The sequence below is a fragment of the Pseudomyrmex gracilis genome, unplaced genomic scaffold (genome assembly GCF_002006095.1).
Source record: "Pseudomyrmex gracilis isolate BER0280 unplaced genomic scaffold, ASM200609v1 scaffold_4, whole genome shotgun sequence".
Classification (NCBI taxonomy): Eukaryota; Metazoa; Arthropoda; class Insecta; order Hymenoptera; family Formicidae; genus Pseudomyrmex; species Pseudomyrmex gracilis.
The window spans coordinates 485,581-508,165 of NW_018020588.1; the positions used below are offsets into that span (position 1 = coordinate 485,581).

The 22,585-nt window shown below is 41.1% G+C and overlaps 1 protein-coding gene across 6 annotated transcripts in view; it reads left to right on the forward strand.

The window, feature by feature from the left end:
• LOC109856677 (stress-activated protein kinase JNK) overlaps positions 1–22,585 on the forward strand; it is a 129,540-nt gene that overhangs the window by 100,497 nt on the left and 6,458 nt on the right. For 3 of the 6 annotated variants that reach the window (XM_020432221.1, XM_020432250.1, XM_020432258.1), the window contains 3 exons: positions 12,236–12,310; positions 19,095–19,540; positions 22,394–22,523. In XM_020432221.1, coding sequence (XP_020287810.1) covers positions 19,401–19,540; positions 22,394–22,523 — 270 coding nt within the window. In that variant the 5' untranslated portion in view covers positions 12,236–12,310; positions 19,095–19,400. Of the gene's footprint in view, positions 1–12,235; positions 12,317–19,094; positions 19,541–22,393; positions 22,524–22,585 lie in introns of all 6 variants that reach the window. The other 3 variants (XM_020432241.1, XM_020432266.1, XM_020432230.1) reach the window with 2 other exon arrangements.

A 22,585-nucleotide genomic window follows, 5' to 3' on the forward strand; every position in this document is an offset into this window, starting at 1 on the left:
TTGTATTCCTTCCGTTTTCTCGCCGACTCTTTTTTTTGTTTTTTTTTTTTTCTCGCATTTGTCCGAATTTCTCGTCTTATTTTTGCGGATCAGGAAGCGGGCGTTTGTCTTGGTTTAGAAGGAAACCGAGGTTGCGAGGATCGAGAGTGATAAGAATAAGCGTGGAACGCGGATTACATCGGAGGAAGAGGAAGAGAGAAACAAAGTGTGTTCGCGCCCGCGAAACGCAACGTTGGTGCGCGCGCTTAGCGTTAAACGCGACGGTCTGATCCTCGTCTCGTGCGTTGAACGCTACTTGGATTTTAAAGAGACTTGCCTTCGGCTCATCCTCCTCGAGAGCGGATAATGGTTGTTAAATATTTTACGGCTACTTAAGCGCTCTTGTTTATACCGATGCTCGTTAGCGCAATGGTTATTGCTGTTTGCTATGTGCGCTCGCTACAATTTCCGCTAATTGCATTTAAGAGGATTTCGAGGAAGAGAATGCCGCACACGTAAGTTGCGAGTTCGGTAAAAGCATTTCCGCCCGCATACAATTGTATCAACATATTTTATTGCGCATTAAGATACAAAGCTTTACGATTCGACAAACATTTTCAAAGCGTCCGGAATCGAATTGCGCAACTTCTCCTTGGCTTGAAATCAATATAGAAATCGCGAATGCTGCGAAGCGTCGCGGTCGTCATTACGCGTGATTTACCGATGCGTCGCGCGTTCGAAAGCTCGCGCGTTTCCCGCGACAAAACGAAATTGGCACTCGGGAGAGGGGCGGGCGCTCTCGTAATTTTCGCCGCGATGGAAAAGCCATCCCCCTTTCCCCGCTTTTCCCACGTTTATCCCCGGAAAAGAGCAAGCCCCGCGTAACAGGGCCAAAATGGGACGGCGGGACAGACTCTTCGCGGATGAAAATTTACGGACGACGTTCGGGAAATCGCGTGGGCGTCACCCCGAGATTCGTCTTGTTTTAGACAGGTCACTCGTGCTGGTCACTTTTACGCGTTAAAAATAGAACTCTGTACGTCTTTCGCGAACGTCGTCCCACCACCTTGTGCGTCGTAGATCTTCCGGGGCGTTTTACGCGCTAGGCAATCCGCGACGACTTAAAGGGAGGAGAAAGAGAAAGGAGGGTATAAGAAGAGATATAATTTTGTCGAAATTAACGACGTAGTCGCTCTTAATCCTCCGATGCACTTTGCAGACTCTAAATGACTCTCGCGATGCGCATAATTTCTCAGCAGTTGTAACGTTTATTTATCGAGTGGTTATAATGGCTAGCGCATAGATTGCAGTTGACTCTCGCATATATTTTTTCTTGTGTATGTTCGGATAGAATAATTATTAAACTTTGCGAGCGAATAGTTTGTTTTTTTTTGTTTTTTTTTTTTTGGAAATTGTTGAATAGAAACGATATAGCAATATAATTTATTACATTGCACCAATATGTACAAAACTTTTAATCCGAGAATAGTCACTCCGTTTTTTTGCGCAAACGGTCATCTGAGATATTTTTTACACTCTAGATAAAAATCATTATTATTCATCACATATTGAAAATTATTGACCGTTCTATAATTTATTAATGTCTAAGGACGTAATGAACGTAGGTTCAATTAATATTTATTTAATTAATGAATGTTATATTTGGTTTTTAATTTTTTCTGAAAAAGAGTAATGAGAGAAACCAAGAAAATAAAAACCATGTGAAAGAAGGACATTAAGCAGCTGTGACGTGAGCTTCATTTTTTGGCAATTGCGCTTGGTTAATTTATGTGAGGTCTACGTAATTTATGCGAGCGCAGGAAAGGATGCGTTAGATGAAAACATCTCGCTGCCGTATATCGATCAATCACAACTGACGGCGCGAGAGAGCGACGATAATAGAGCGATTCGGAGCAAGGAGAAAGAGAGAAAGTGAAAGAGAGAGAGAGAGAGAGAGAGGGGGGGTGGCATTCTTCGACGTGGGCATTTATTTTCGGCCAATTAGCGGCATTCCACGACACAAATATATTCCTCTTGCGACTTGTCCGCGGGTTGCATAACTCGGCGGGGAATGAGAAGAGCGGGAAGAGAGAAAAAGAAATTAGAAGAATCTCGCGTGTGAGAAGAGACGGAAAGAAAAGTAGTGAAGTATCGTGCGCGAGCAAGAGAAAGAGAGAGAGAGAGAGTGGAAAGGAGGATATGCTGAATTAAGACACGCACGTCGGCACGCGACACCCTTCGGAGCGCCCGACGTCTTTTGCTCAGCACGTCTCTTCTCAAACGACGCGTCGTGACGTCCCGAAAAAGTATCACGTTTATCGCGACTCTTCTGCGGCTCTCGTCGGCTTCTCGCCTTTGACGAGGGAACGAAGGCATTCGACCGATGCGATCGAGCAACGATCTCGATGACCCTCTCGTTGGCGCATCGCGAGATACTATTTTCTCGATCTTTTTAAATTAAGTTGAGAGGAAAGAAAGAAAACGATATAAAAAAATAGATTTTTATAAATACAAGTGGATTTATTCTCTATTTTCTCTTACGTATATAACATTAGAAATTGGTTTGGTTTTCTTATACAAACAATCGCGAATAAAAATTTAGCGTTTTTGTTTTTTATCGCGCGTGATAAGGAGCAATAATCTCCAAATCTGTCGACACGCTGACCGTAAAAAAACGCAAACTCGAACGACGCCGCTCGTATATATCTCTCATTCCGTATTCCCGGCGAACTGGGTTACCACTTCGAAATCGGACGGAAGCGCGGACGGGCTCAGACGAATTTCTGCCGCCGACTGGCTGGCTGTTCACCGTCGTAAAATATATAGCCTTTAATTTATATCCGAAGTCCGGGAAGAAAAGCGGCAAATCGCAAGGGAGCTCCGCATTCGTCTTTAATGAGATTGCTTTTCTATCTTCTGTTCGCTATTCCTCTCGTCGCACCAAGCAAATTCGAACGATCGCTCGTTTCGGTGCTCACGACGTGGAAAAATGCCCGTCCGCGGTGCTTTTAGCAACTCAGATCAAAGTGGATCGCAATTTTGCAACTTGTTTACCTCTAACGTGAGTTTGTTTTTTTCTTAAATAATTGACATTTTTATCGCGTTATCTCGAAATTCAAGCATTTTTTTGGTTTTCGGAGTTTCTTGGCGAACGGGAATTGTTCGCAATGCGCACAATTCGGGGCGGCGATGCATCAGATTGGACTCGCGCCGAAATTCTCTCACGCAAACGGTATTCCATTATCTTCGCAGACCAAACACAGATGCATATATATATATTTCACGCGCACTCCGCAGACACAGGGTTAATTCAAAGTATCCGCCGTCGCGCTTGTTCGCGCGTCCAAACGCGAGTGATCGCTTCTTCCCCGCAACGGACGCGCCAAATCAAGCGCCAAATCTCGACGTTGTGATTTGTGTCCGACAATGCCGTCAAATAATTCACTCCCAGACGTGCAGTCGCACGTCGAAGACGAGCGTGTTATTCTTCGACGAATTTCGGAACTCTGTGTTTTCCAACGGGAAACTTGATCAAATGCGAGCTTACACGCTCGCATCTTTGCTGCTCTTTTCACGACGATCGCCTAATTTCGCGCGCGGCCGCGTATAAATAGAACCTCCGCGCGCGACACTGTCTGCCGTGCTGACATTGATGGCATTTTTGAAATTCGCGAGACGCTCCCTCTTGTCTGGCTCCCGCCGCGTCTTCGCCCCGTCGTCGCCCTGTTTCGTTTCCCGTGTGTTGCCGCTCATCTTTCACGTCGTAACAAAAATTCGACAACATGACAAAATTGTAGAGATAAGAAAATTCAAATAATTTTTTTCCACACACAGGAGCAAGTGTCCTGTTGCCGGGAAAGAAAGAAAAATACTATCGAGACGGATTTTCTCTCCGTCACGCGCATTTCTGGGAAAATTCTCTTATCGATTCGCAGCTTATCCGAGCACGTTCCAGACAGGCGACAGCTGTCGTCTCCACGTTCCCTCGATCGTGATATCTTTGACTTTTCCTTGCAAACGGATAGCACGGCGGCTTGGTGAGAATGTGTGGCTAACGATTTGCTAACGAGCCTTTTTCTTGTCTTCCTTTCCTTTTGCCTCGTTTAACTGCCGTTTACAGCTGCAGGATTAAACGGTCTCTCTCTCTCTCTCTCTCTTTCTTTCTCGTCTCTAGCGATGACGACTATTCGCGCGCGCGCGCGCCTAACGGCCAAAGACTTACGATCTTGTAGAAGAGACAGTTTTTACGACCGCGAGGATCATACTCCCGGTTTTACTCGACCAAACCAACAGTCGTAACACAGTCGATGATCGTCGCAGCTGCTAATAAATCGTCACCGCTGCGCTGGTTGCCCGAGGTTGGACGAAAAAAAACAAAAAAATGGAAACCCACATTTCTTTCCGCTATGTATTTTTTCAAAACAATATTTTAAAATAGTTGTAATATTTTTAGAAAATTTTAAGCGTCATGTGTTTGTTGCCAACTTTCTTGGTTTTTTTTTTGCGTAGAGAATATGCAAACACTATTGAACAATGTAATAGAGAATGTAAAATTTAAATTTTCACGTTTAAATCACGTTTTTGCGTCTGCGTTTTTGGTTTTGCTTTCAAGTCGTCGTTTTGGTTCCGCAACAATTTCTATCCCGACTTAGCAAATGATCGACGTCGGCATTTCCGACATCGGCCCCGTTCAGCCTAAGAGAACCGCTGAACGATTAGGCGGTGTCGCGTGACGTCGCCGACGACATCGTTGCCTCTTCTGGGTGGCCGAGTTCAACTGGGATATCTCGCGCGCAAAGCACCGTGACGAGCCGCGGCGACATTCGTCTCATCTGCGTTCCCCGCCAATTATCGCAGCGATTTATTCAAAGCACCTTGTCCGGTCGTTCCGTTGACTGTCCATCTCGCGAGGTCGCAATTATTCGCGGTTTCCCGGCCCCGCGTTTCCGGTCGGCCCAATGCCCCCTTCGGAAAATTCGGGTCGATGAACCCGTCACCGATCTCTCGTCTCCGCTCCGCCCGGGCGAGTCGTCGGGTAATTACCGACGTCGTCCACGCGCGAGGAGGAGGCTGTGAGGTGGGACGTTCCTCTCTCTGGCAGCCGTCCGCGGAATACTGATTGGGAGTAATTACCGTGACGCAGAGAGAGAGAGAGAGAGAGAGAGAGAGCGACGACGAATTTAACAATAACGAAGCGCTCGTGCGCGCTGCCCTAGGTTTGGTGATGTGATGTACCTGAAGAGCAGAACGGGGGAGGGTCGAGCGAAAGAGAAATAGAAACAACGTGTTATCAATGTCACCTCGTTAAACACTATAGACATCATATATCTATGGTACAGACGCTTTATCGAGATAAACGTAACAAGTTTAATATAATAAGCGTATCACGAAACGCAGTTTCGCAAATCGATTAGTATGCACACCGCGCGATTCTTGATAGCACCAGGAAGATCGTCTATGCTCGCAGCCCGTAGACGCATTTACGAGCGGTTGGCGCGTTTAAATCGCGTTAGAGTGTTAAAATGAATTTCTCTCTCTCTCTCTCTTTCTCTCTCGTTCTCTCTCGAGAACTCTTGCTCGAGCGTTAATTGACTCACGACGACGAAACAGCGAAGTTATGACCATTGCGCACACAATATTGACGTCGTCGCCGTGATCTGAAAACCGCGGTGGCGTCAGCTCGTTAGCGCTATTATGACGACGATCGCGCTCCGCGCAACTCGAACTGGTCGCCGGCGCCAAAACAGTGGTTTCGAATTACCGAGGACACTGCCAAGAGAACAAGACGCGATGCTGTTAAATCACCGAGAAACTTTTGTCAGCCGAGAGCTTGCGACGTAGGCAACGCTCCGGCGCTTTTACTGGATCAATTAACTCGCAATATAGACCCGGTTAATTCCTTTGTAGCGAACAAACCCGAACGGAGAACAAACTTCGAAACTGTTTGTAACGAAGCGGTCGCTTCAATAATCGGATAATTTCGATTCTTGTCTCTCTTTGCCGGCGCGTCGTTTCAATGTACAATATCGCCAAATTGCTCTTAAATTCTTTCCAAACGATGAGGGCAAGACGAAACAAGTAATTCAGAGATTCAACTCTTTATAGTTTCAAGATAATGAGTTTTTTCTCTTTTTTTGTTGGGCGTGTGTGTGAATCAAACTTAATATGATATGATATATGTACATAATATAATATGATAACATCCTATTATGTACATAATATATTATATTATGTAGCATAACATAATATAATATGTACATAATAGGATGTTATCAACGCACTAAGAGAGGCGTAAGATACTCGATTTTTTCATTTCTGAGAAGTCGTTTTTTTTAAAAAACGATTAATGTTAAATTTGTAAATGAGTTTAAAACTATATTTTGTGCGCACGAGCGTCGAATTAAAGTCACCGTTGGTTACTTACGTCGGTTCAAAGCTCGATTAGCTGTATTTAGGAATGGTTCAATGAAAAGGTTTAGTATAGATTTGCCGCTCGGTTAAATCGGGCCCAAGACGTTACGGTATTACGACAACCCCGTCTCTCTGTGGTTGTCCCTTCTGCTTCTATTTCAAGACGTTTCCGAACGTCACCCGGTGTATGTACGTATAACAACGCGCCCTTTACGCGCTACCACAAGACAGGAAGGGAGATGAAAGGGATTTATGGAAATTCAATCTCTGAAATTGAATTTGTAACTTCGAAGTCGGAACTTGGTTTAGTAATTGTGATTTCGTTTCTGTTGCTTCCTCCTCCCCGAACACAATCCGTTTCGTGTGATCCTGATTTCTTTCGTGAAGTATAACTCTGAGACATCAAACGTCCTAATTCGCAGTAATCTCAATTCTATCTTAATTTTTTAATTTTTTGTTTTTTCTTTGTTATATCTGTAAGAGAAAGACAAAAAAATGAAATACAAAAAAATAAAACAAGAGAAAGACAAAAAAATAAAATACAAAAAAAATAAAACAAGAATTTGAATATTCTTTAGGTTTTTAGTTGATCTCTTATATATCTTTAGGTTTTTAGTTGATCTCTTATATATCACTAAGAATGATTAAAACTTGGAAATTTTACAACTTCCAACTTTATTCCTTTTTGCCGGGATCTGCTTATTTTTTTTTTTCTCATAAAATTGTCTTCCGCAATCTGTCTTTTATGTTGAACAAAGTTAAAGAGTTACAAGAAACGAACTATAGTCGTCGTGGATCGGCTAAAGAAAGAAAGAAAAAAGCGGCAGAGTAACAAGCGGTTGGGGGAAAGCGAAATTTATTGCGGACAACTTTTTATCTGACAAATCTCGGGGGCGGAGTCTGATTGAGAGACGAATCGCCCTCTCTCGAAGCGGCGGACGAAGCCGCCGTTGCGCGCTGTAGAGCGGAATTATCGACGTTCCCCGAACGAACTCGCTTAATGATTTTCTTGCATCCTCTTCTCGTCATTCATCCACCCCTTTAATCTCTCCCGGCACAACAGGGAAAAAAAAAATTATGTCTTGCGATATTGAAGTTCGTGATAAAAATACACGATAAAAAATTCTCAAACTTAAGTTGCTAGCAAAATATTTTAAACGTGCACGTCTCTCATCTTTTTCCCGCGCTATATATATATATATATTTATATTCCTACATTTTATTATTATTTAATTTAAAGATAAACTATATTTATTTAAAAGATACGTTTCGTTGAAGAAACAATTGCAAAGATAATATCATCTTCTTCGTTTTTTTTTTTCGACATGACGTATATACGAGTTAAACGTGGGCAATACAAACGGAGAAAAGTCTATTCTACTTTTAAAAAATTCAGAAAATCTTTTGACAAGCGGGAAATATGATTCTCTCTTTAAGTCGAAACGGAGACGTATGTTGGATGATCGAAAGGGAGAGAGAGGAAGACATAGATGTGCGCGAGGGATGCATGTTTCAGAAGAACGCTTTGAAGTTGAGTATCGGGATTCTTCGACTTCCTGCACTTCGTCGGAGTGCTTGAAGGGGCAAATTCGATTTTCTCGAGATTCCGAAGCGTAAAGTCGCCCCAGATGCTAGCAGGCAGAAAAAATTAGCCGGTTGATCGACTGCGAATGCCAGTTCCCGGGAGCCAGTTATTTCTAGCTCAGTGACAATTGATTACCTACTATTTTGTAGTTTCTAAAAGGGCAGCTTCTGTACCTATCTTCGCTCTTTTCTGCAATTTGTGGCATTTTCTTCGCTGCGTCCTATCAGAAAAGACGTAAATACGATCGATAATCACGATCGATTCTATCAATCTTGATTGGTGCCGCTTTTATCTCGACGCTGATTGGACGTTTCTCAGATGTGTTTCTCATTATTGTACGAATCGAGAGGCAATGGTACTGCCTCGCGAGCGCAACTTTGTTGCGGGTGTCTTTAAAACCGTAACTAAATATTTAATTTACATGCAAACTATTGATCGTACTTTATTTGCGCGGGGATGTTTTTCTGATCTTAGTAAAAATATTTCATTTCGACGACGGTCGAAAGTTGGAACACTTATCGCCGCTCTGCGACAGGTCGGCCATTACGGATCCTATAATGCGGTCGGGTAAAAGCGGACACCGTAAAAGCGGATGAGGCAAACAAGCAGACGCATGTGCATCCTGACGGGAGCTGACGGAGGTCCTCTGGGAAATACGAACGTGTTTCGCGCGTAGCAGAGAGCGCCGAGAGCGTGTGGAAATTTAATATCCGAATCGACATTTTGCGTCTCACTTCACAACTGACAGTTCGCGTTGATTCGACCGACCACAGCGCCGATGTGTGTGATAACTTAAGATAACGATGCGCTGTCTCGTTTGTTTTGATCCACATAGTGTGAAATCAGATGCGGGCGGATCGAAATACACAATAAGTCATTTTGTATGTGAACAACTGTGAACTTTGTATAAATAGAGTAGATGCAACATACAATATTTTGCGTTGAGGATAAATAATGTTTCGCGAAATCGAATAGCATTTTCAATTAAAAAATATTAATTTACTAAAGCGAAAACTCTACTTTTTAAAACATAAATTGCTTAGTTTGCTTTTATATATTGGAATCAAAGTGATCGCTAATAAATCTGAGAAAATAATCGCGCAAAAAATATTTCTTTATATTTTGACGGGACATATTTCGGATGTGTAACAAATTTCGGACACATATTTCTCTAACAGATCGGACAAATTTCATGTGAGATGGCGGTATTCCATTCTATAAACCGCTGAGATGTGTAATGGAACTTCGACGTGGTCATCTTGGATATGTGTCAACGTTTCGCAGAAGTTCCGAGGTCAACGTCGAAAGAACTTTTGCCAGAGAAACGCGGAAAGTAGATACGAAGTGACGGAAAAGATTCTGTCCCGGTTCTTGTAAATAAATTTCCACGACGTTGTTCTATCTATATATCCACGTGTAATTTCAGAAGTAGAAGTGGATTTCTTTGCTCCTGTCTCCATTATTGTTTTTTTCTTAACACAAGTACTTCCCAGTGGTTAGACTAAATAAGACTTAAAAATGCACATTTTTTTACTGGAATTTCCGTATATTAGAACTTTTTTACTCTTCGAAACGTTTTTATGTATTTATGTTTAATTTTATATCCGATTTAAAATGCAATAAGTGCGCGGAAAAAAATATACTGTCTACTTTTCTCGGTGTAATTCCGTCCAGGAAATATTTATTGTGTCTCGGTCGGGGGGAGAAGGCATTTTGTGCCCAATTCACGTCGATGGCCGTTAATTGAGAAGGCCATCGTAGCTTCCCGTCGCCTATTTATCGTTTCTTCCGCCGTGCCGCGGGGCGGAACGGGAGAAAGTAGAGTGGCAGGTGTGTCTTTCGATCTGGAACAGCTTTTCCGATCCCTCTGAAACGGATGCGGTCTGCGCACGCCCTCGACGACACTTTAGGGTCGCTTTTTCACGAATCGCCGCTGTTTCTCGGCTCGTTTGTTGCAGATTAAAGTTCGATCGAAAGCGACTCTCTCTCTCTCTCACTCTCGTTGTCGTGAACCCTTGCCGCTCGAGTTGTAACTTGAGAAGAGTTCACTCTCTTCGACCGTTTACTCTTTCCCGTCGAAACAATTCCGACTGCGGGAATCGCGTAATCCTCTTTGCTCATATAACTGGGTTTGCGAGTTTTACTTTCCGCATCGGTGTTCTTTTTTCTTCTTTCCTGCCGCGATATAGGGAAACCAAACGCATGCATCGGCTCGCGCTGTTGTACGCTCCACAAAGCCAGCGAACTGTAACTCTTTGCGTTGAAACTCGGTTAACGAAACAATTCGGGTTAGCAGTGTTTTGTGTAACGCGGACAAACGTGGGCGAATCGCGCGTCAAAACGCAATTGCAGCTCGCGGATTATGGGTTTTTTGTGTGAAGAGCGGTTCGCGCGAAATTAACGTTTGCCTCGACGTTTTGACGGCACTCGCACATCGCTATTAAATAATAACACGGTTACAAATTTATCTGGAAAAGAGCAATTGTCGTTATTAAAGTTGTAATATCATTTTTTCAAAAATATTATCGAAGACTTTGTCTTTGTATTTTATTCTATTAATATTTCGTATTATCGCGCGCGTGTGTTGTGGAAGCAAAAGTGACACCTTTGTTTTTTTTTTTTTTTTTTTAGTAACGACTTTCACGTAGAAATTGAAACATTTTCGGATCATGTTTGTTAGCGAGAACAACGGTGTTCGCATTGAGCGTGCGGGATGCAGAATCTATTGGGTGCGAATGCGTCTATTCGGCGAACACAGTGCGCGAGACCAACGGGGAACCATTATAAAGAGCCAGGTCGGTCGGGAGTAGTACTAGTTTGGACCATCTCGCGCGGTGGTCGAGCAATGCACGCGCGACTCGTCTCAATTTACGAGAACGACGTATGTGTGCGCCCGCATTCCGACGAACAGCACCGGCGGGCCCGCCGACGTCGGTGGCGCTAATTTATATTAATTTTAGACGCGTAAATATTCGAATATTAACACGCGTCCCGGTCGCTCTCAGTCCGGTTCGCTCTCGTGCTGCTTCTTTCGGCATTCCTCGCGTGGGACGAGCGACATTCGCTTTCGACGCCGAAATTCGCGAGACAAATATCAGGCGAAATTGTCGCGGAAATAAACGACGAGCACTTCACCCGTCAAAAGAATCCTATTTCTGAGATTATTATATTGCGCAAATTTTAGACAGAAAGATTTTTTTTCAATCAAATAAACTTTTATTGCATTTATCTTGTGATATCATTAGTTTTTATCTGTCTTAATTGTCTCTATTATCGTTCTTAATTATTCTTATGGATTTTCAAGCTGAAAAACATAAAGGCAAAAACACTATGGATTCAACCGCCACGGGACATTATGAAGAATTAACGATTTAGTTTTTTACGACACCGCGTTGCATTTTCCAGACGATCGATGCCTAACTGAATTATGCAGCGAAGGAATGCGCCTCGTACCGTTCCGGAACGATTTTGTTAAATATTCCACAAAACAAGAAGCGAACTAGGGACTTGCGAACGGCAATTAATTCCCATTATTCACGCCGTAATTGAGTCGAGCGAGCGAGGGCAAATCGTCGGGAACAAGTAAACCGGTGCCGTTTGTGCGCTGTCCACAGTCCATTGCTTCGGAATTATTATTTTTCACAATCTCCTTTTTAATTAAAAGAAAAATATATATATATTTGGAGAATTTATAGAGAGAGATGAAACTTTGAAATGCACTGCTTTTTTCACATCAATATAGAAAAAAACGATGTTTTTTCAACGCGTAAAGTTAATTGCGAGAATTAAAGAACCGTGGGATAGTATTTTTTTTGGGGGGGGGGAGGGGAATAAATTGCGCGCGCGCTCAAATATTTTTTTACGAACTAAAAAACCTATCGCGATATTAAAAACTTTCTGCACTCTCGCAGCGCGGCACGTTCTTTTTTTTTTTTTTTGAAAAAAAAAAAAATTGCAGACTTGTTTCGTAATGCAATCGCCTGTGATTCAAGCTGAATGCGTTTTTTTCCTTGTCGGAAACTCATATTGCCGCACGCGCGTCATCGATTTGCGTATATAGCGGTACATCGGGATGTGCAACAATATCGAACGGGTACCTGTGACGCGTGGTAGTAGTAGCTGTGCAAATCGATATGATTCTCGTTGCGTCTCGTGCGCGCGATTGTAGCGGCGCGCTCGCAACGGTAATGCATCCACGGATGCATGCAAATTCCTGGCGACACAATCTCTGAAGTACGTCTCTGTTCTGTCTGCTTGCAGATTCCTGCTTCCGCACACGGCCCACGAGCGCAACAGCAGCATTCGCCGCACATCCACAATGGCTGTTTGTTTATGGTGAGAGTGCGTGTCCGTTATGATAGAGTATTAATTTGCGCGCGCCCGCGGACTTGACGGACGCGATCAATTTTCGCTCCCGGAATAGTCGACCGATTTTTGAAACCGATATAACCAAAAGTGAGAGAGAGAGAAAGAGAGAGAGAGAGAGAGAGAAAGAAAGTGTGCTAAAAACAGTTTGCTATATGTATATACATATAATCTTGTTATTGTTTTTGTATTACGTAGTTGAAATCTTTGCGACCTATATTTCAGATATTTTTATATATAAAAAGAAAAAGAATCTCACTTGATTGGGTTAGTACAACCTCGTTATATAATTTTTGAAACACCGACTCGAGAATTTTATTTTATCCTCTTGTGCTCCTCAAAGCGCAATGAGAGAATTTTGCCGATGGCGTCGATAGTTGAGAAACTAACGAGGAACTGATATTTAATGAAATTTTTTTCAAATTAAAAGAGACAAAATTTCTCGAATGAATGTTAGCTTTGTACACTACGAGATTGTCGTGTGTGTATGCACATGTATATGTGTATGTTCTAAACGCGATAAATAAAAGACGCGATAGACGAGAAATAATGCCGCGGTACTATCCGGTCCTACGCGCTAAATCATCTCGACGACAAGGGACGTCGTGAAGCTGAACTCTCTTAAATCCGTCTTATCCGGTGAATTATGGTAGTGCGACAATGGCTACCGCGTGAGCTTCTCTCGGAAACGCGATTAACCTGACACGTACGGGCCGAAAATGTTATTCAGGAAAACGAAAATTAAAGCGCGAATATTTTTCTTCTTCTTCACGAAGCGAATCAACTATTAATAAGTTTTTGCCAAAATCAGAATATTTTTCATATTGTTTATATGCCGGAAAAATAGCTAATATGTTTTTTTTGTACAAAAAAAAATTTAAATTTATATTACTCTATCTTTTAATTATTTTAATTTAAAATTTAATTAATGTTAAAAAAAAGTCTTCTCTCATGGAAAATATTACGAAGTAAATTTTCATTGTGGAGAAGAAATTGACGTCGCCCGAAAATTAATTCGTCAGAATTCAACGTGTGGAACATTACCCCGATAGAAGTGCGACGTTCTAATGGTTTTATATTTGATTTATATAAAGTTGTGTTTTAACAAAGCGAGTTCGAGCTCTGAAAAGCACGCAAAAATTTCACGGTCTTTGTATTTCTATATCCGCGAATTTACAGAGACACGCGTTATTTTCATAAAAGCTTTCAAGTGGTTTTCCTGAACTGACGGAAATATAACACAACGTTTTTTTTTGTTTCGTTCTGTGCATGTGTGTATTGTGTTTTCGCTGTGTTCCGCTTTGATATTTCGACTTTCATCGTTACAGTATTGAGAGAAAAAAATATCGAATACGGATAAGCTAATCTACGAAAAAAAAAAAAATCGTAAAAAAGTTAATCATTTTGTCGTGCGTGAATCAAGTGAAAGTCAAAATCAAGATATAAATTTGAGAGTAGATTGTATTTGTTTCGTAGTGACTTGTTTCGAATGCACTCCAATTTTGACCTCCAAGAGAATGTGTTCATGAAGTAAACTTTCAGTCAAAAGTAACATACTAACTACTTTTAATCTGAAACTTTAGATCGTTCAGAAAAGAGAATCCGACTCTCGATAAGACTCGAGATGTTAAAAGTTTCGCAATTCCATCACCTTTCCGTTCAAATAGCGCCAGTGCTCGATCATCGTCGATCGAATCTCCGTAACTGTCTGACCTCTTTGATCTCAAGTATTTCCGCCATTCTCAAATGCACCGCAAATAAAGCGTTCTTGTTCGTCATCTTTTTGAGTTTTGAACAATTCTGGGAACTTTTGTGGATCTCAATCAAATTCGAGTCGAGTTAGCCTCAAAGCGTATATATAAATCTATTTTTTGCATACGTAGATACTAGGATCTAAGAAAACTCAATCTCTTTTTCATCGTAATGCTTGCTTGAAGAAGTTATCAGTATGCTTGAGGAAATTGTCATATTGTGAAAAAATTTTTGGAATAATTGATTGTAAGAATGAACTAAACGTAAATGAACTAAATATATTAACAGTAGATAAATATAATTCCCGAAATTTAAAATATTGGTAAGACAGAAGTTTAATACGAGCCTTAGGCGCAGATGTTGATTAATAATTGTGTATATTTAAAAATATAAATCAAATAAAAAAAGAAAAGGAAAAATAAAAATAAATAAATAGAGATTACACTTGACACTTACAAAAATTAAACTATCGTCAGACTCGTCAGAAACTTCGCAGAGCACACACATAAGGCGGCAGATTCTAGCAATCGTCGTGCGTGCACAATTAAAATCTCTCAAATAAATAAATAAACAAGTCATAATACATAAAAAGTTTTTAAAATCTAATGAAATTAAAGTTGGAAAATATTTGCCGCTAAAAGCTCATTTTTAAACAATACAACGAAAACACAGTCGACAATGAAACTTCCGCAACCGAAATCCGAATAAAACACATATAAAAATAAACAAAAAGAGAGGAAAAAGAGACAAGCAATGTAGACATTTACTGTATACGTAGTCAGCAAATAAAAATATCACAATTTTTCGAATTTGTCTGCTAATGGCAAATATGTATTGTTTAGTAAATTTGTGTCACTCTGCAAATTGAAACTTTTCATCAAAAAATTCATAATAATTTTAAAGTGTTGATTTTGCGATAGAGTTTATGAATTCGTTTTCTGATAAAACGTACCGGCTCGGGTAATTAGTTTATTACGATTAGGAGATTTTTACTTACCTCCACGAGAACTATTGGTTATTGATTTTATCATGTATTATCTGTCACAAAAATGTTCTTTAGCAATAATAAAGATATTCTGACAACAAAAGAGCGGACAGGGAGGGAATGTAATTGTGTCGAATGAAAACATATACGCGGAAAAAAATATCATCTTTCCGATATCAATATTTTAATCAAATTAAAACGTAATCCGATCAATAAGATTTGAAGTAGTCTTTATGATCTACTTAAAAGATAGAAAGATAGAGACTTCATTTTTATTGGCGATTATAAATATCGAAAAGCAGTTCTGCTGAGAATTTACGCTTCTTTTACAAATTACAGAGCACAGAAACCACTATCCATTGGAATTTGTCTCAATGTTCAGTCATTATTAACGATCGAGTTCAGTTCGCTCGCGATTTTGACTGGAATAATGTCAGAGATATTTCAGATGAGAAACGCTTCTATATAAAACGCTTGATTTTGGAAATGCTTTTTTTTTTTCAAAAAAAAAGTTGGTCTCAATACTAGTGGCAAATATGCATTGTGTCTAGTAAATCTGTGTCGCTCTGCGACATACTTGTTACTAGTGGAAAAAATAAGTAAATTCTCGAGAAATTGTGATTTAGAATCAAACTAGAATCAAAATGTATTTTTGTTTTGAAGATGATCTCATCAGTGATCAAAACGTTTTTTTTTTTTTTTAATATATAAATACACGAATTTTAATTTAAATAAGTACATCAACGCTTTCGAGGCTCATATTGACTCTGTTCTTGCCGATATTTTAAACACTATACGTCTCAGAATTAAAAATTATAACAAAATTATGATAAGTGTCGAAAAACAAGCGTCAAAAAATATAAATTTCTCTTCAATCCGAGAAAAACGTCATTTTACCAAAATTGCTAGAGTCATAGATATGTATAGTCTAGAGTTACGCTCTCTGAAGCTTTCTTTTATCATCTCGATACATAAAGCATTCCTATGGTTTGCAGTCTCGTTCATTGGCGGAGTTATGTAATTGGTAGCAGGTGGCGAAACACGATAGAAGGTGGTTGGCCCGTACAGACGATCACGAAGATCACGACCGCGCTGGCGGCGTCGAACGTCGTCGTTGTCGTTGTCGGCGGCGGCGACGGCGGCGGCGGGCGTCTGTCTGCGACGGTCGCTATAAATAATCGGGGGAATCCCGAGGTGCCAGAAGATACCACACCACACGCAAAGAGCAAGTGCGCGAAAGTATTCGACTCGCGTTCCGATCGGAGCCGTCGAGTCGTCGATCGTGATAACGTTAAGAATAGTAGCGAGCAAAGTGTGTACAAGTGTATATATAAAATAATGTATGTATAAAATATACCAACATAATTTTAAAAAGTAACAACATATTATTAAAAGAAATAATGACGTATTGTCAAAAATAAAATATTTAAAAATTAAAAGTTATATTAATCATAAAAAGAAAAATATAGTTTATAAAAATATAGCTTATATAGTATTAATTAAAAGCAGAACAAAGAATATATATTTGAATAAACTTTATATTATATAAATTTGTACAATATAAATTAAAACATTTTTATATTATACAAATTTAATATAAATTAAAATTTAAATATTATACAAATAATCCAGAGCTGCGTAACGAGTTTCTCTGTGTCACACATTTGATAAGTAATAGATCTCTCGCGTGGCGTGTAATGTTTTTTTTTTTTTTTTTTTTCAGCAGAAGTGAACTTAATTGATTTCCCGTGTACGTACACGCGCGCCAGACAATATATACTATTGTCAATTCTCCGATCGATATCTCGCGGTCGATGGCGTGTAATGTTTTTTTTTTTTTTTTTTTTTCAGCAGAAGTGAACTTAATTGATTTCCCGTGTACGTACACGCGCGCCAGACAATATATACTATTGTCAATTCTCCGATCGATATCTCGCGGTCGACAGGGTCTCGGGTTCTTATTATCCGAACGGCAGATCGCGGTTCGATTGAGTAAACCACACACTCGGTGTGTGGCACACAAAGCACGATCGCTCGCAGCGGTTGGCATTTCATTCCATCGGTCGATCGAAATGCGACATGATGACGAACGTTGTAGCGCCAGTTTTTTTTCGTATAGTTCTATTCTTCAAAGACGGTAGATATAGAGTGTGGTAGCAAGACGACCCAGATCCCTCCCCGAGACAGTCATTCCCTCTTGTGTCGTCAGCCCTTCTTTCGCTACATTACATGTATCAGCGCTGTTATCTTTAACGATTTACAGCTGCTACGCCCCGCACTCTCTGATGGAGGTTTCCTCGCCTTCGCGCGCATAAAGTTCCCTTCATCTTCTCTCCATCTGCGGTTTTCGTCGATCGAACAATAGTTTCTTGCGAACTGACGGAAATATCATTTGCTTGTTCCACTCTCTCTTAGTTTGAGTTTTCTCGATTCGCTCCATCTTTATTCAGCGTCCTAGTCTACTTATTATCGTATAGACCTCGTGTTCGGTAGTTCTTCTGTTTCAATTACAGTGTTCCAATTATCAAAAATTGTTCGTTAACTGTTTAATGTGCATATTATTTTTGGTAAATTATGTTTTTATTTTTAACTTTTTTTTGTTACTAATTTATCTAACGAATCTATTAATTTGTTTGTTCTTTCATATTTGAAAAAAAGTGAGCAAACCAGCCACTTTTAATGTCTGTTGCTCATCTCGTTTCTTTTTTGTGTCTGAAAAAAGTATGAGATATTGCGAGAAGAGAAGCGGTTTTCCATTTGTGCAATTGCGCCGTGTTTTATTGTCTAGAGCGCAATTTCTGTTAACAAATACATATCTCGTTTCGGTTTCGCACACTCGTTGAATCAATTTGAAAAGTACCAGATGCTCTTTTATTTTTTTTTTTCCTTCTATTTTTTTATTTCTTTTTTGCGTCCGTGTAGCGAGCGGAGCTCACAAATACGAGCACAAGATAAAAACAAAGCGGGTGTTTTGCGAAAATTCTTGTTTCTCATTTGATTCGCACGGTGTGCGAATTAAAATCGCCTTGTTCTGTGCAATTTGACGTAAAAGATTGACAAAATTCGATTTGATTAAGGTGTACGTTAAAATCTAGCTGGGAAGTGAATTATCGAAATTTTAGCAAGATCCTGAGTTTTGGATTTTGGCCAGATCCCGGTTAGATCGAGATCCTAATTGGATTGAGGTTTGATCCAGGGGCTCAAGTCCAGATCGGTCCGTTTGAGAGAGAGAGAGACTAAATTCAAGCTTTATCTTTGCACGAACTACGAAAGCGTTAAAATGGCGCGGCAGTTACTTGAATATTCAAGTAACACACGAGCGTCGCCGAACTGCTGCAAATTATTCGAAATCTCGGCGTTAATCTCCCGTTGAGACATGCAATTTTGAGTTCAACTGCGTTCAAACGCGACGCATTCTAATTTAGATCCTAACGCTAATTCGATTCGAATTGGTGCCTTCTCCCGACTTCCTTTTCGACGATTCGATCTCGGCCGACGATAGAAAATAATAACGAGCTTTGCTTTACGCTTTTCGTCTGTTGCGACGCCTGTCGCGTTTCCGTCCTGACGTTGATTAATGCTTGTTTATATGCACGCATAAGTTGGCCGTGTGCAGTTTCGCGCAAGTGACGTTGACTGAGCGCGTACAAATAATACGATTTCGATTATACGCGTCGCAAATATCACAGTGTCAAACGTCGCGTGCATTTTGCAGCCGCGCCCTTGAGCAATATTACATATTATTACATTGTTGCACGTGAAATGTGTATATGTGTGTGTCTCCCCCGAGCATTGCATTTCCTCGCTGTTTCTTTAATTTTGAAATCTCTTCGATCGTTGTTACATTCCAGGATTAGTTACATTAGATGTGAAATAAAATTTAATCAAAGTGAATCAATATTTTGCATTAAAAATTATTTGACAATTGAGAAATAATCAAATTTTACACCAATAGCGTGAGCTAATGCATTTCTTTTGAATGTGTTTTTTTTTATTTTTTTTTATTTTTTATTGCAGACAATTTTGGGCCACGCGAGGACTCATCGGGTAGCTGCAGCAGCGTGCCGAGGCGCTGCCTCTGCCGCAGAGAGTCTGTGACCTGGTTTACCCCAGGCGCAACTCAGCACAGCGACGTAAACGAGCACAACACTCGTCTACCTGCGTCCAATATTGTTGTTATTATCCCGTGGCCGCACTAGCAATTTCGCGTTCAAAGTGGCTAAGAGCGTAAGTCCCCGTCGAGCGCACCAAGAGTGCTCCAGCGGGGTGGACGGGGTGCAGGCGGCGGCGCAGGTGCAGCAGGAGAGACGAACACCGAGGCGCATGCCTTACCTGGGGCCTGACATGACAACCCGGCTGTCCGCCATGTTCTACACGGTCGAGGTCGGGGACACCAAGTTCACCATTCTGAAGCGCTACCAAAACCTCAAGCCTATAGGATCGGGCGCGCAGGGAATAGTTTGGTGAGTGTTCGGTAATTCGTTTATTTAATCTTTCGAGATGGCCAAGTGTTTCTTTATTTGTGCTCTCGAAGACTTTATATAGTATACAACTTGAACTTGGGAAAATAAAAAAGTTCTGTACAAAGACTTTATGAAGCTATAAAGATGAAGAAACTTCGAAGGTCTTTGCAAACTCACACAATTCCTTTCTCGGTTTATACGAATAAACAAGTTGAAATTTTACTTGTTTATTTGATACACACACACACATTATCTGTTTCGCGAATAAAATAACGTCAAAGAAACTCGTTTATCGGAGGATCTACGTATATACAAACAAATAACAGCGGCATCCATCAGGACGCGAGAGTTTTCGAGAGGTGGATTCCAAAGTCGGACGAACATTGCGTCGATGTATCTCGGGAGGCGGGGATGGCACAGGGTGGTTAGCTACGATTTCTCATCCGCGCTCGGGGACCGACTGAATCGTGCGGGATCGATCTTACAGAGTAGTAACACACAACGGGGAGAGAGATACCATTCGCTGTGCGGATGAATGCGGGGGAGCCGGAGTAAATCGGGCAATTCGCTTCGGAACGAGGGGGGAACGTCGGGATTTTGTAAGAGTACGCGAGTTTTTTTGAGAGAAAAAGAGAGAGAGAGAAAGAGAGAAAGAGAGAACTATGACGACGAGAGGCAGAACGCCCCTTTCTTGTAAGCCGGCGACGTGATGCTGGAAAAATCGTCCTCGACGACAATTCCCCGTCGTCGTGTCCGCCATCGGAACTCGATCTCTAGACGAGGCGAATTAAATCGATGGTACTCTTTTTCTCTGTATGTGGTATATATATATATATATCCGGGTACTGAATGGATTTCGCGTGGATACACTCGGTGGGTTCCCTTTCACGTCTGATGTATTACAACGGTGTGTAGGCGTCGCCCGACACGTGAGACGGGAAGATATTACGATTGTGACAGAAGAAAGAAGTCGTGTTACAATTGGAGATATGGTAATGAGAGCAAATAACACGAGAGAGAGAGAGAGAGAGAGAGAGAAAAAAGAGAGAATTTTACAAGAGTCAGCTCTGTGTTGAAAATTGAATTTCAAAGATACAACAACATCGAACTGTGTGACTTTGTCTCGATGTCACGGCAAAAAACGTAACGGTAATAAGTTGCAGTGGGAGGAGAAAAAAACTCTCCCCGTAAGTTCAAGCAAAGAGAAGTCTCTTTTGTGTTTCGCGCGCGTTTTTTTCTTTTTTTTCACTTTCGAGATGGAAACTGAAATACTGCATTACCCGAGAAAGCGTAATCTCGAGCGCGTTGTACGATGCGGCCGGTGCGGCGGCGTGCGGATATGGTGAACGAACGGGCGAACGGTCGACGAAGGGAATGCGGATATCGGTTTTCGATAAAAAATTCTGCCGTTGCGTGGTCCATTACGGGCCAACATGCGAGGCGCCGTCTTGTCTCGTCCTGCCTCTCGAGAAATGGGCCGTGTCTTGGAAAGAAACGGACGTTCCCCCGTGCGCACCGCGGAAGGCAGGTCAGGATGCGCAAAAGGAAATCGGTTAACGACGGCCGGATATTATCCACGGCGGAGTCTGTGACCCGTGTATTAACTCCGATATCCTCTCGAAAACTGTTTCGAGGAAGGATGTTCTTCGAAAGAATTTTATTGCGACAAAGCAATCAATAAACTTCGTTCTTGCGCGGCAATCTTTTTTGTTCGAAAATTCAACGCTTAAAAAAAAATTAATTTTACATCGAGAGAAAGTTAAAGACGTGAAGACATGGTTGGAGCGAGAGATCGCGTTCGCTCGGCTGACAAATACAATTTCTTTCACGAGGAAACGATCTCCGCGGTAATACGACGACGTCTTGAAAGATGGAACAAACGAGAAAGGGTGAAAAACCATCCATACCATCTTACGATTATACGTTTGACGATTCGTATATATACCTTTCACGCGCTTTGCGAGCGTACTTTTGGTCGCTCGTTATTTTTCCGGTTTGACTGACGATTGCTCCGATTGAACCCGTTCGCCAATCGCGTTCGTTTAACAAGATGCAGAGTATTTTTAGAGATCGCGAATTCAGAAAGAAAGGTTTTTCGTAATAAGTCAAAAGCGCAAGATATTGTAAAAAAAAAAAGAAAAAAACAACTTTACAATATATTATTTGCAATTAGAATTGTTTTACTGACGTATATTTATAATATTCCCACGCGATATTTGGATTCGTTTCTTCTGTTCTCACAATTAGCTCGCATTTGACGCGAAATGGAACGCTTTGAGGAAATCGTGCAAAAGTGCATCGCGCGCCGAAGAAAAGCGGCATTAAAGCAGATTATGAACGGTTCCGACAATCAAGCACGAACTCGCGCGACGCGAGTTTTCAAAGGGATCCACCGAGAGAGAGAGAGAGCAAAGAGGAGAGAGAAAGAGAGAGAGAGAGAGATCTTTGAAGAATTGCCAGGTGGGCCTAACTCGAGCTCGTTCTAAGAGTTATACATCACGCTCGTTTGTCCTTTGAGACCGTTGACGGTGACGTTGTTGCGGTGGCCGACGGAGAAAAATTACATTTTGCGAAACACGACGTATTTTGCAAGGAAAGAGGTAAAGTGCAATTTAGCATCGCGGTCTCTTGACAGGCTTTTGCAGTTTTGCGACAAATAATAAAATTCGCAATGTAAGAAAATTGATTGCAACTCATTAATTTTACACGTAAATGGCTCATATTTCGAAGAAAACTCCAGAGGGAAGAGAAAAGAATTTTATTAAGATATGTGTGACAAATTGCACGATTAATTTAATCGCTGATCTTGAATATTTTTTTTTTTTTTTTTTTTTTTGCATCTCTGTGTTGCAGCGCGGCGTACGACACTGTCACTGCGCAAAATGTTGCGATCAAGAAGCTGTCCAGACCTTTTCAAAATGTGACGCACGCGAAAAGGGCCTACAGAGAGTTCAAACTTATGAAGCTGGTCAATCACAAAAATGTAAGTTTTTAATTCGATCCCGATATTTTTAACACGTGATACATATTTATTTCGACACGTGT